A 14,718-nucleotide genomic window follows, 5' to 3' on the forward strand; every position below is an offset into this window, starting at 1 on the left:
GTGCATTTTTATGGGGAACCTCCGTGGATTCTTTAATTTTTATTTATTTATGTATTTATATTTTTTGAGATGGTGTCTTGCTCTTGTCACCCAGGCTGGAGTGCAGTGGCACGATCTCAGCTCACTGCAACCTCTGCCTCCCAGGTTCAAGTGATTCTCCTGCCTCAGCCTCCTGAGTAGCTGGGACTTCTTCTCCAGGTTCTTTTTTTTTTTTTTTTTTTTTTTTTAATTTATTTTTCATCTCACCCTCCTGCTTTTTGGATTCTTAAAGGAGTCATTCTGTGACCCAAAAAAGGTTAAGCATCACTTCTTTAAAGAAAAAGTTTGGGGGCCAGATGCAGTGTCTCACACCTGTAATCCCAGCACTTTGGGAGGCAGAAGCAGGAGGATTGCTTGATCCCAAGAGTTTAAGACCAACCTGGACAACATATTGAGACCTTGTTTCTTTAAACAAAACAACAACAACAAAAACAGTAAATTAAAAAGTTTGGTGTTGAACATAACTCAATGAAGGATAAGTAAGAATTCAGTTGTATGAGAATCCATGTTGGCTAAAAGTTGCCTGACTACATCTGTTCTCTGTGGGAGATGCTGGTATGGATTTGGGCTTGGATTTTCAGATGTGGAGAGGCCATGCCAGGGGCTGTGTGTGCGTGCACTAATAGGATTTTCTTCTTGGGGAACATAGGTTGTATCTGCAGCAAACGCTCAATGACACTGTGGGCAGGAAGATTGTCATGGATTTCTTGGGTTTTAACTGGAACTGGATTAATAAGCAACAGGGAAAGCGTGGCTGGGGGCAGCTTACCTCTAACCTGCTGCTCATTGGCATGGAAGGTAAGAAATCTTTCAAAAGCAGCATGGCTTGGAGTCATATGAACCTGATTTCTAATCCTGTCTCCACCGCTTATTAGCTCCATGACTTTGAACAAGCCACTTCACTTTCTTAAGCCTCAGCCTACTCAGCTCTAAAAGAAACATAATAGGGGCTGGACGCCGTGGCTCACGCGTGTAATCCTAGCAGTTTGGGAGGCCAAGGTGGTTGGATGATGAGGTCAGGAGATGGAGACCATCCCGGCCAACATCATGAAACCCCGTCTCTACTAAAATACAAAGAAAAAAATTAGCTGGGCATGGTGGTGCGTGCCTGTAGTCCCAGCTACTCGGGAGGCTGAGAGAGGGGAATTGCTTGAACCCAGGCGGTGGAGGTTGCAGTGAGCCAAGATCATGCCACTGCATTCCAGCCTGGCGACAGAGCAAGACTCTGTCTCAAAAAAAAGAAAAATAAATATAATAGGACCAGGCATGGTAGCTCATACCTGTAATTCCAGCACTTTGGGAGGCCGAGGCAGGAGGATTGCTTGAGGCCAGAAGTTTGAGGCTGCAGTGAACTATGATTGCCCACTGCACTGCAGCCTGGGCAACAGAGTGAGATCCTGTCGCTTAAAAAAAGAAAAATGGAAAGAAATGAAACATGGTAATGTCTTGTAAATAGTTGTGAAGATTAAATGAAATAATGTATGTCGAGTCTTTTTTTTTTTTTTTTTTTGAGACGGAGTCTCACTCTGTTGCCCAGGCTGGAGTGCAGTTGTGTGGTCTCAGCTCACTGCAACCTCCGCCTCCTGTGTTCAAGTGATTCTCCTGCTTCAGCTCCCGAGTAGCTGGCACTACAGGCGTGTGCCACCACACCCGGCTTATGTCGAGTCTTTAAGCTAGTTTCGTGTATTCTAAAAAGTTCCCTTTTCCCTTCCTCAGCTGTTATGTGAGTGTGTATACTGAGATATTAGGGACCTCTCTGAAATACAGACATGTGATGCTTAATGTCAGGGATACGTTCTGAGAAATGTGTTGTTAGGTGACTTCATCATTGTGCAAACACCGTAGAGTATAGTTACACAAACCTAGATTGTGTAGCCTGCTATATGCCTAGGCTATATGGTGTAGCCTCTGACCAAACCATGTACTACACGGTGTTAGCATATTACTGTGCTGAATATTATAGTCAATTCTAACACAATGGTAAGTATTTGTGTATCTAAACATACCTAAATATAGAAAAGGTATAGTAAAAGTACGGTATCAAATACTGCAGGAAAAAGGTGACAAAAGAAAAAAATATATAAAGGATAAAAAATGGTAGTTTGGGAATTTTTTTATTGCCAAAAAAAAAAAAAAAAGATAAAAAACAGTATACCTGTATAGGGCTGCTCCATTATAATCTTACGGGAGCATTATCGTAGATGCAGTCTGTTGTTGACTAAAATGTCATCATGTGGCACATAACTGTACCACTTTTCTCTACTAGATCTGTCTGTATTCAGACAATTTTTATCCCTGTAAAAGAGGGGAAACTTATTTTTTTAGTATAAATTCAACTTTATTATTTTTATTTTTATTTTTATTTTTTTGAGATGGAGTCTTGCTGTGTCGCCCAGGCTGGAGTGCAGTGGCGCGATCTCGGCTCACTACAAGCTCCGCCTCCCAGGTTCACGCCATTCTCCCACCTCAGCCTCCCAAGTAGCTGGGACTACAGGCGCCCGCCACCACACCTGGCTAATTTTTTTTGTACTTTTAGTAGAGATGGGGTTTCACCGTGTTAGCCAGGATGGTCTTGATCTCCTGACCTCGTGATCCACCTGCCTCGGCCTCCCAAAGTGCTGGGATTACAGGCATGAGCCACCATGCCTGGCAAATTCAACTTTATGTTTTAAATAGATAATACATTCATGGAGTTCGAATTCAAAAGGTGTAAATAGGTATGTAGTGATAACCACCCCTTTCTCTTAGCCTCCCAGTTTCCTCCCTGGAGGCACTGCATATTATTAGTTGCTTGTGTTTTCTGCTAGAGAAATTTATGCATACACTAATAAATACGTGAATGTGTTTTGTTTTTTTCTTTTTTTTTCTTTTGAATGAAAGGAGAGGCCCTTAAACTCCACTCAGGAGAATGAGAGCTTTTTATGAGGCAGGGTCATTGTCTCATTCTTATTTTTATTTCTCGCAGTAGCTCAATGCCAGGCCCATGGTAGGTACTTAGTAAATGGTGAATAACCTGGGTTGAACAAGGAAGCAGAGAAGTTATTTATTGTCATTCACCACTTAGCTCCTTGGTTTCTTCTCGTTTGATTGTCCATTCTTCAGATTTGGATCCTTTGCTGCTGGTACTAATAAAGATTTCCAGCCATGTAGCTTGTGAATTGATACCACCTGCCTCTTTTTTTGTTTTTGTTTTTGTTTTTTATTGAGACAGTGTCTCGCTCTGTCACCCATGCTGGAGTGCAGTGGCATGATCAGGGCTCACTGCAGCCTTGACCTCCCAGTCTCAAACGATCCTCCCACCTCAGCCTTCCAAGTAGCTAGGACTACAGGCGTAAGCCACCATGCTTGGCTAATTTTTAAAGTATTTTTCTGTAGAGATGGGGGTCTCCCTATGTTGCCCAGACTGGTCTCGAACTCCTCGCCCCCTCTCACCTTGGCACCCTAAGTGATCCTCTCACCTTGGCCCCCTAAAGTGTTGGGATTACAGACGTGAGCCACTGTGGCTGGTCTTACCTGCCCCTTTGAAACCAACTCTTGGTTGACCTGCCAAGAAAGAGCCAGTTCTGGTTTACTTGACTCTTTTTTTTGAGACAGAGTCTCGCTCTGTCGCCCAGGGTGGAGTGCAATGGCGTGATCTCAGCTCACTGCAAGCTCTGCCTTCCGGTTCACACCATTCTTCTGCCTTAGCCTCCCAAGTAGCTGGGACTATAGGCGCCTGCCACCACGCCCAGCTAATTTTTTTATAGTTATAGTAGAGACGGGGTTTCACCGTGTTAGCCAGGATGGTCTCGATCTCCTGACCTCATGATCCGCCTGCCTCGGCCTCCCAAAGTGCTGGCATTACAGGCATGAGCCACTGCACCCGGCAGTTTACTTGACTCTTAATGTCTTTCTGTTGCCTGCGTTTCCTGTGGTAGGGTGCATGGAAGTGGATCCCTCAGGTAGAGATGAGAGAGCAAGTCTCCTTTGAGGATGCACGTGGACTCTCATCACTTAAGAAAGCATCTGTCTTGGCATACCCAGACAGAGCTGGGGAAGATTTTCTAAATTCCACGCCCTGCAAAAGTGTGTGTTCAACTCATGGACTGTGCAAAGGCCAAACAACAGACGTGGTCCTAGTTATAAAGGAGTAGATGGAACATACACTAGGGCACAACTAATTCAAAGTGGCATTTAAAATAATGTGCTATATTTAAGTTATACAACACTCTCTTCAGTCATCTGATATTCTTTCCTCCAATGAAAATCACTTGCACCAGTGAGCCCCAATGTTGCTTTAAGAAGTGTTGTCTTGGCTAGATGTGGTGGCTCACACCTGTAATCCTAACACTTTGGGAGGCTGAGGCGGACAGGTCACTTGAGCCCAGAAGTTGGAGACCAGCCTGGGCAACGTGGTGAAACCCCATCTCTTAAAAAAACAAGTATTGCATCCGTTAGGTGTATTGAAGTGGGAGGAAAGGTTGAGAATCTTTGAGTTCCACAGAGCTTACCAAAGTAAATACAGAGCTACATAATCATATAACTTAGAATGACTGGTTGACTCCTCATGTATATGTTGTTGATACCAGTCATTTCTGTCTTGCTTCCCTTGAATTCCTGCCGTAGTCAAGAAGAGTACACGGTATACATGGTTGATTACCCTACCTGATTTTTGAGGATCATTTTGATGTGCTCTTGCTTCCAGTAAGGGCAGCAGCCTTCATTTAGGGAAGTTGACTTAGGTGATAGTGGACCCTTAACCAGTGATGTTTGCTAGAGTTATTACCATACAAGCTTAACACCTAATTTTCTGAGCGTTGTAATTGGAATTTCCCTGATTCTGCCTAAATTTTGACTTGGAACTCTTAGCTGGGAGGGCAGGCTGGGTTTCTCTTTAGCACTGGGTCCTGTATACCAGCTTGTGCAATAGAACCACTGCTCTGCATAAGAAAATGCCTTTCTTCTTACAGGAAATGTGACACCTGCTCACTATGATGAGCAGCAGAACTTTTTTGCTCAGATAAAAGGTTACAAACGATGCATCTTATTCCCTCCGGATCAGTTCGAGTGCCTCTACCCATACCCTGTTCATCATCCATGTGACAGACAGAGCCAGGTGAGCTTGTGTGGTCTGAGAAGGGTATAGAACTCTAGATTTTAGTAATGCCTAGGCTGGAATGTCTTTCACCTTCCCCGTAGTGATATGCCAGGCTCGGATTACAGGCTGTTCTTGCCTTAACACACCAAGAGGATAATTTCATTGTAGCTCCATATTCCAGGCTCCCTGGAGTGGCCACCAGATGTTTGTAAGTATAACTAGCCCCACAGAGCTAATTCTCAGGACAGACCCTGTCATTGATGCTGATGGACTCTGGTTACTCTGTTTGATTGGCTTATAAGTTTATGGAACAAAATGTGTATGTCTCCATTGGATTTAATTATTGTTTGCTTTTGTCATGGATGCTATTTCTTTTTGATAAGGAGAAGGGTGAATAAAACTGAGCTTTGTTGTTTAATGTATTTCCTGGATCTAAGTGAGGTATGTGGTTAATTGTGGCCAGCCAAAGATATCCTTTCCTTTCTTCAGAAAGCTGTATAGCTACTTCATGTGGGAGTCTTTGCTGGTTAGAATATGTTTTTGGGAGAAAGTTTCTGAAGGTTTGGGTGGAGGATAATTCCTAATTCCTCATATCCTCAGCTGTGGAGTAGGTCGTCTGACCTCAGGAGCACTGAAGTCTAGGATTCTTTATCACTTAACATTCAAATGTGGACTGTCTTATATTGTTCTCTCTCAGAGTTTAATGTGCATTATATCTTCTGCTGGATATAAATTCTAAAGACTTTTTTTAAGGCATTGTTTTTTTGTTTTTGTTTGTTTTTACTGCCAAACTGGCACATAGTAGTTTTACTGGTGAAGATTTGGTGATTGACTGATATTTTTTTTCTTTCTCTTGAACCTCTTAGGTGGACTTTGACAATCCCGACTACGAGAGGTTCCCTAATTTCCAAAATGTGGTTGGTTACGAAACAGTGGTTGGCCCTGGTGATGTTCTTTACATCCCAATGTACTGGTGAGAAGGGGGCTAGGGCTGGGGGCTTCTTGGGAGCTTTCTTTTCCATTCCCTGGAAAGGCTTGTCTGTGTCGCTTCTGAGTTATGGCATGATTGGTTTTATGTGGTCTATAGGAAGGTTGGCATATCCAGACGTGAGCGTACTGAACCTGTGGGGGATAGTGGGGGGAATGATAGCCCTGTCTCTAGGAGAGGATGACAGTTCTTCAAGTCCAAAGAGATTTCGGAGGCTTGAGCCTAGAAAAACTGTTCTTGGCTCTTTGGTATTTAGAGACTGAACACCAGTACCTCTAACCCCCCAGTGTGTGTTTTTTTCACAGAATGAGTGTAAAGATACTGTCTTCACTATTTTCCATAACTGGACTCTACCTAGTTTTGCAGCCCACCCCTGCCGCCCCCCGCACCTCCCCCCCCACCCCCGCCAAAAGTATCAGTAATAAACAGGAGCCTGTTTGTTTTCTTGCAGGTGGCATCACATAGAGTCATTACTAAATGGGGGGATTACCATCACTGTGAACTTCTGGTATAAGGTGAATATGGTTGGCTTTTTTTGTTTTTTCCAGATGGAACTGGCTCTTGGGTGAGGTAGGTATAATAAATGATTTTGAATGGGATGGTTGACTATCCTGGGAAGTGATTGTCAGGTGTCTGGGGAGATGAAAGGGACAGGATTGAATTGGGTTTCTTTTTTTTAAATATATTTTTTGAGACAGAGTCTTGCTCTGTTGCCCAGGTTGGAGTGCAGTGGCGTGATCTCGGCTCACTGCAACTTCTGCCTCCCGGGTTCAAGTGATTCTCCTGCCTCAGCCTCCCGAGTAGTTGGGATTATAGGCACACACCACCATGCCTGGCTAATTTTTGTATTTTTAGTAGAGATGGGGTTTCACCATGTTGGCCAGGCTGGTCTCAAACTCCTGACCTCAAGTGATCCACCCACCTCGGCCTCCCAAAGTGCTGGGATTACAGGCCTGAGCCACCACGCCGGCAAGAATTGGGTTTCTTAGAAGGGAGGATGGTACTAAGAACAGTAGAGTGACACTGACGCCTGCTGCTAAAGGCATTTCCTGAGCTACTGCTTCCTTTGTAGGGGGCTCCCACCCCTAAGAGAATTGAATATCCTCTCAAAGCTCATCAGAAAGTGGCCATAATGAGAAACATTGAGAAGATGCTTGGAGAGGCCTTGGGGAACCCACAAGAGGTATGTGACTGCCCCAAGGTGGCTCAGTGGGTGGGTTGATCAAGGAAAGTCAGGATTGGAGCGACATTCTTTACAGCTTCTGTGTTTCAGTATCTGGTGTCCTCTCTCTCCATAGAGGTTATGGGTATGTTCAGAAAAATTCTTGTTTTCTGGTGATAGCTGGGCTTGACTGGCAGATCAATTATAATTAGTTCCATGCTAGTAGTAATGTTCCCCATGCGGCTTGTGTGCCATCTGGGGACCCCCTGAGGGGATTCTTCTGGAACAGGAAGCGAGCACTAACACATCTCCTTGCACTTTCCCAGCTGTGCCAGGGCTGCTGTAGGTAATGTTGAGAGACCTGCTTCCCACGCAGGTGTGCCAGTGGCCCATTGGGTAAATGGTGGAGGTTTGTATTTGTAGGGTTCTTGCTTGCCTCTTGCAGGTAACCTCAGCATCCACAGACACCTGTGGTGTTGGGAGATAGCATCAGCCCCAGTTGCAGGTGATCATTTTTGGAGGATATGGAGGCAGTTAACATTCTGGAGAAACATGCAGACACTCTTGGGTGTTCGGGGATTATTAGCTTCTCTGACCATGTCTGTCCGTTTGGGGCAGATTACGGTGAGAGACAGGATGTTGTGCGAGAGAAGAATAATAGTACAAGATGGACCCCTGAGGAAAAGGCTATGTCCCAGAATACTGGGTTGACCTTCAGAAAGATAGGTGATTAGAGTATTCACAAGATTATATGAAAACATTGTCTCTGTCCTTGGCTAGACATCTGATGTCTCCAGATACACCCTGTCCAATTCCAGGGCCAGGGAACAGCCAGTTCTGATTGGCTCCTCATGTTTCTTTACAGGTGGGGCCCTTGTTGAACACAATGATCAAGGGCCGATACAACTAGCCTGCCAGGGGTCAAGGCCTCCTGCCAGGTGACTGCTATCCCGTCCACACCGCTTCATTGATGAGGACAGGAGACTCCAAGCGCTAGTATTGCACGCTGCACTTAATGGACTGGACTCTTGCCATGGCCCAGGAGGCAGGTGTTCGGGGCGAGACAGGGCAGTTGGCACTCCACTCCTATTTGGAGGGACTTCATACCCTTGCCTCTTGTACCCCAGCACCTTCTCTCTCTGCCCCCCGCCTAAAGTCCTGCATTCAGTGTGTGGAGTCCCAGCTTTTGGTTGTCATCATGTCTGTGTGTATGTTAGTCTGTCAACTTTGGAATGTGTGCGTGTGTGTGCATGCACACGCATGTATGTATCTGTTCCCTGTTCCTTCTGGGTCAGGCTGTCATTTCCGGCTCTCAGCCCTATCTCCTGCAACCTCAGTGCCTCAGCCTGAGAGAGAGATGAGATGCTCTTGGACTCCCCACTGCATCTGGGCTGCAGGGCCAGAGCTAGTCTGACCATTAGATCAGTCTGCCTCCTGACAGTTTTTGCGTAGTCAAGCTCTAGGTGGTATGGGAATGGCTACTGGGACTCTAATGGGGTGAAAGAGAGGGGAGGCTTGCCTTTGAGAGCCTAGATAGCCTTCCTGTGAGAGAGGATTAGATAGGGTTCTAACTGGGCCTACAAGCTCAAGCCATACATAAAAGGACCTTGGGACATAAGAACCAATGATTGTGCATAAGTTCCAAATTATAGACACATACAGTTTCTCTCTTTCAGCACCAGCTCTTGCCCCTATGCTGGGTACCAAGGGAGTTCTCCTAGCTGTGGCTTCTCTAGGTTCTAGGGGTGCAAGCCTCTGTGTGTTTGTGTGTGTGTGTCTGTGTGTGTGTATCCACACTTAGGGGTACAAGCCTCTGTGTGTGTGTTTGTGTGTGTGTGTGTGTGTGTATCCACACTGGCCAGCCTCCCTACTTACCAAGGTTCTTCACTGCTTACCTTTTCCAGTGGGACAGTACAGTGTGAGCCCCCGGGAAGTACTGCCTGACCTATCCTAAGCTTTTACACTTGGATTTTAGCCATCATATGTTGGCCAGGTCTCACTGCAGCCTGCCCGAGCCTAACTGGCTAGAGCCTCCAGGCCCTATGATGCTCCCTACCCAGGCCATATCCTTTACTCCTGCTGAGCTTCCTGGCTGAATAGATAAAATGGGGTCAAGCCCAGGCAGCTCATTCACTACCTGTGATCCACCTCAGGGCACGGGCAAACACATAGGCTTGCCTCTTAAAGCCAGCTCCTCTGCCAGACCCTGTTGTAATGTGCCACGACACCCTCAATAGTCAGGGCAACTGGTAGAGCATGGAAGTCGAATTTCCTTTTCTGTTAGGAGCTACCCGTGGGAACCCCTCTCAGGGCTGCAGCTTACAGGTGGGCAGCTGTGATTGCACAACTTGAAGGGCCATCATTCACATCTATTCAGTGGGAGTGGGGCCCCTGGGATTGGGCAGTGTGGTGGCCCTGTGTCTCCGCACCTCTGCTCCTGTCTTCATCGCCACCTCTCTGGAATGGAAGAGGAGCTGGAAGGTCTCTGGTTTTCTTTTCTTTTCTTTTTCTTTTTTTCTTTTTTTTTCTTTTTTTTTGCCAAAGGTTTACTTCCAGCATCTGAGCTCTGGCTCTCACCCCCAAAGCTCAGTTTATAGTGCACTGATGAACTGAGAGGATGCGTGTGGATGCGTGTGCATGCCTGAGTGTGTTTTTTGGGGAGGGGTGTTTATTTTTAGTACCCCATTCTGGGGTTCTCTGATGCAGTGTGGATATGAAGACATGGTACCTTATCAAGTGTAGCTCTTTCAAATATAGTCAATGCTGGGAAATGTGATTGCAGTCATCTCTATCCCTCCACTTCTTTTGGGAAAGAGGAGCACAGGAACGGAGGAAAAACTTGGCCACAGCCACACTTGGAAAGATAGTGGATTATTTTCATTCTTCTCAGCAGGTCTGCTGTATTTCTCGCTCAGCCCTCAAAGATGTGGGTGATGTGTCAAGGAGGTGTGCACTCAGCTGGTCCTTGCTGAGTTCTGTGCTGACATAGGTCTCACTAAGGTGGCCAAGGGGTGGGAGGGAGAAGGCTAATCTTGGAACCTTCACAGGATTGGCCTTGATCCTTGGGTAACACAAGAGTGATCCCTGATTTTTAGACACCGAATATGTGCCTAGTGCTTTTCTCTTTGTTCCTCACTATCCTGCAAGGTAGGTATTCTCACTTACAGATGAATAAATGGGCTCAGAGAGATTAGGTGATTAGTGACAATCAGTTGTAACTTAGCACTGTTTGGCTGCAGACCCCTTGCTCCTTCCTTTCCACCAAACTATGTTGATTTTCCTTCCTTACCTCCCTCCTTGTACCACAGGTTCTGTCCTCAAGATATCACCCCACTGGGTGTATCTGAAGGCAGACCCAGCCCAAGATGGTGCAGAATATACAGGTCAGGGTGAAAGTTCTTCTGGGCTCCTGCTAACAACGTCTTGGAAAAACTGCCTGGGAAGCCAAATTATGAATTAGTGCTAGAAGAAGCTGTGGGGGGAACTGAGTTCTATCTCTAATTGCATTACTTGTGTGTCCTTGAATAGGACCCATAAATCCTCCCAGCATGCTTTTGCATCTATAGAACTGAAGCTGTAGTTCTGGATGGCACTAAGGGTCTTGGTTCATATTCAGCTGCTGCTTCCCCCCAAGGAAAAGATGAGGTTTTCCCCCTTCGATTACCTTTTCGAGGGATGTTTAGGCTCAAATTCTGCTTGCCACAGAGGAAACATTTCTGCTGTAGTTGTTTATCTCCATCCTAGCTGGCAGTGTGGGACACACACATACAGCAAGTGAAGGTGGGGCTTTGGGCCTGTATAGAGGTCAGCCACGCTGCAGGCTCATCTATTCACACCAGCAGGTATGGAGAAAACTAGTGTTTTGTAAAGTCAAATATTTGTTGGGGGGTTGGAGTTCTGGGGATGGAGGAGGGGCTGTTCTGGGCATCAGTTGAGCAGATGCCCAGGATGCCTGGGGGAGACCAGCTTCCCCTACAAATCAGAGCTCTAAATTACAAGGTTTTTACCAACGTGAACAGTTGGGGGAAGTCGTCTGCTCTCATTTGCGTAATGGTTTCTGTCACTGGTGATTAGACACAGGATGAAGGAAAAGAAATTTGACAATTAGGAATGAGCGATCATTAATCTGAATCTGTTAGGAGACAGGGGAAGGATCCTTATCAGTGGGCCAGCCCAGTATGGGGAGACACTCCCTCCCTCTGCCCCCAGAGACTCCTGGGCTACATCCTCTTTCAGTATTGCAACAAGTGGGTAGAGCTTGTATTTCTTAACAAAGACTAGGGACCCAGTCGCCAGCCTGAGATGGATATAGGAACAGACATCTTTGGGCATGAGCCAACAAAGATAGAAATAGATGGGTGTCAAGTACAAGCTATAAGGCAAACAATAACAGTGGAAAAGTTTTGACATGTGTTTGCCATTTGAGGAAAATGTTTTTGTAATAGTCAACACCCCTGATAGCCCCCCTGTGACAAGTACTTGTTACATTCCAGCACTGTAGGGCGTGAGGAAAATCTGGTCCTTATCAAATCCCAGGAGCTTCTGCTTAGTTGGGGAAGAAATTACATGAAGCAACCAGAGGTTATGAGGCCACACATGTATATCGCGCACCCTGTGTGGACAAGATTAGGGACTGTTGAGAGAGGAGGAAACCAGTAGAGAGCAAAGCTCTACCCAGGCTCCTCGTAAGCCTCTGGGCTCCCCTGAGACGGCCTTGCTACTCTACGCTTCCTAGCAACATTGATGTCCCCACAACCCCACATCAGTGCAGCTGTGGCTGTGTGGAGGGGCTCTGAGGCCAGATGTGTAAACAGTGCTGAGGTTCAGTAATAGGATGAGTCTTAAGGTGTGGAGCAGCCCACCTTGGCTCTTCCCATGTCTCTGTGTTACTTCTCATATTCTTCTGTCCTTTCAAACTTGAAGGACAGTATTAACTTACACTAGTATTTTTCCTCAGTTTTGTGACTTGAATGCAGTGAGTGCCTTAGATGAGAGGATCCCTCAAGGATGAAGGAATGTGGGTTGGTGGTTCTCTCTTTCAGAATGGGAACTTCCCAAAAATGGGGCTGTGTCTCGCCTCTCAGTAGGTTCCCTACCTCTGGGTCTTCCACCCTTCAAAATCTGGTACAGAATTTAGCAGGGGCTGCAGGGAATGACCCTCAGGGACCAGTTTCACCCAGATGGGGTAGATGATGAGGTATGCCTAGAAGTAGCTCAGGGCTCCAGAGTCTGGCCTTTCAGCTGGTGTCTTACTCTCCTTTGAGACCTTCAGCTGCTTGTCTTCCACTCCCTGCATACTTCTCTGTCTTCTCAAACTGCTGGCTCTAAAGGGATGTTCCAGCCTCCCTCTCCAGAGCTGCCTGCAGTTTCCCTTATTCAGCTGTCCCCTGCCTGGTCTCTCCAGCGGCCTCCTTACCAAGACCCTTTTTCCTAAACAGTTGTCCTTCCCTCAGAAACTCCATGGCTGCAAGTGTTGAATAGACTTGTCTTTAGGATCCCTCTCTCTGGTCATCCCTGTTCATCTTAGGGCCATTTCCCTTTTCTGATTTTTGACAGCTCTGTTTATTTTGCCCATGGCTAGTCCTCTTGTTTTGTGTCTGCTGTGTGTTCTTGCCCTTCCATTGTCAGTTCTGTACATCCTGGTTCAGCTTGTCTCACTGTGGTAGCCCCTTCTGCTTGTCTTCAGCCATCTTGGTTTAATCCTCATAGGTCATGGATGAATGGAGCCTTGCTGAGCACTTTGAGGGCATTTCTGTTGGGCAAAACCTCAGAAACTAGAAGTCTTGAGGCCTGGGGGCGTGTGGTCAGTGAGGCCTCCAGAGGTGGGTTAGGGGTGGGCACCTACAGAGTAGTAGAGAGCCAGTTGAGGGGAGAGGTGCAGGGGTTGCTGAGGAGACTTTCTGAGAATGGTGTCAGGCCCGGGAAGCCGGTGCGGAAGAACTGAGCTGTCAGAAGGAGATACCAATATCCCCTTTGCAGGGTGGTGATGGGCATCAAACATGACATGGAACATGTCCCCTTCACGGAGGGTTTCCATCTAAATGCATCTGTGTGCCTTAGGGACCAGTAGTTCAGGGGTGATGGACTTTTTTGAGTGTCTCCTAATTTCTCTCAGGTGTCTTTGGCTCTGTATCACCAAATGTGCCTGACCTCTGCATCCCAGTGGTTGCTGAAAGGGAAACAGTATATTGCGGAGTCAGATGTCAGGAGTAGAGATCTTAATGAGAAAGGCCCTGGCAGCTGGAGAGATGAGAGGACCTAGTGGTCAGCTTATACCCAGACTATCTCTTCACTCCTCCAAGAGTTTGAGTCCCATAGCTGATTAAAGAATTTACATATGGGCTCCCCTATGCTTTCACACTTAAAATCTATTCTCATATTTTGGGAAGGAGCATGTGTCCTTTAACTTTCAGTGGTAAACAATCTAGGATAGTGTTTAAAGGCATGGATTTTGGAGTCAGACATAGTTGAATTTCTAGCTTCACTACTAACCAGCTGGGTTTGACCTTGGTTGATTTACTTAACCTCTCTGAGCCTCAGTTTCCTCAACTATAATAACATGGGTGGAGGGAGGCATGTTGAAAATATCTACCTCAGGGTTGTTGGAGTAACTGAAACAATGTTTGTAAAGCTTTAGCACAGTGCCTGGCAAGCACTTAATAAATGGCTGTGTTGGTGGTGGTTATATTTATTATGTGATTTTTTCAGAAACTTGGTTTCAATGATCTCTAAACAGATTTCCAGTGGTTCTTTCTCTTAAGAAAGCATAGGGAAAAACGAGAAACACCTCAGATAAACCATATTGAGTTGAGGGTAGACAGAAAAGAGTCTAGTACCTAAACTCACCCTAGAGGAAGAGAAACAGGAAGTGTCTTGTGCCTCTTCTGCCTGGGCAGCCAGACTTTACTGCTGTACTACCAGCCCAGGGCCTTGGGTGAGAAGGTTTCAGGTCTGAGCTCCCCTTGCACTGTGTGAGAAGCTGTGGAGCCGAATGCGTCTTTATTACACATGGAGAAGCTGTTGTCTCCTCACACCATGAAATGCAATAGCAGTCAAATCAGGCCCCTCTTGATTCAATTTTAGTCCATGCCTTTCCATGTATTTAAATTATATAAGTGTTGGCCAGGTGTGGTGGCTCACGCCTGTAGTCCCAGCACTTCGGGAGGCTGAGGCAGGAGGATCACTTGAGCCCAGGAGTTCGAACCAACCTGGGCAGCATAGTGAGACCCCATCTCTTAATAATTTTTTTTGAAAATAATTTTTTAAAAATTACAAGTATGGACCAGACACCTGGGAGGATTACCTCACGCCTGTAATCCCAGCACTTTGGGAGGCTGAGGCGGGTGGATCACCTGAAGTCAGGAGTTTGAGACCATCCTGGCCAACATGGTGAAACCCTGTCTCTACTAAAAATACAAAAATTAGCCAGATGTGGTGGTGGGCACCTGTAAT

General features: G+C 46.2%; 1 protein-coding gene across 2 annotated transcripts in view; it reads left to right on the forward strand.

Moving 5' to 3' along the window:
- Nucleotides 1-13,951, forward strand: part of HIF1AN (hypoxia inducible factor 1 subunit alpha inhibitor) — a 19,217-nt gene extending 5,266 nt beyond the window's left edge. For both annotated transcript variants that reach the window (XM_009245709.4, XM_002821069.6), the window contains exons 3-8: nt 689-837; nt 4,989-5,134; nt 5,983-6,089; nt 6,556-6,619; nt 7,177-7,287; nt 8,132-13,951. In XM_009245709.4, coding sequence (XP_009243984.1) covers nt 689-837; nt 4,989-5,134; nt 5,983-6,089; nt 6,556-6,619; nt 7,177-7,287; nt 8,132-8,176 — 622 coding nt within the window. In that variant the 3' untranslated portion in view covers nt 8,177-13,951. The remainder of the gene's footprint in view (nt 1-688; nt 838-4,988; nt 5,135-5,982; nt 6,090-6,555; nt 6,620-7,176; nt 7,288-8,131) is intronic.
- Nucleotides 13,952-14,718: the final 767 nt, after the last annotated feature.

Source organism: Pongo abelii, chromosome 8, assembly GCF_028885655.2.
Source record: "Pongo abelii isolate AG06213 chromosome 8, NHGRI_mPonAbe1-v2.0_pri, whole genome shotgun sequence".
NCBI classification, from domain to species: domain Eukaryota; kingdom Metazoa; phylum Chordata; class Mammalia; order Primates; family Hominidae; genus Pongo; species Pongo abelii.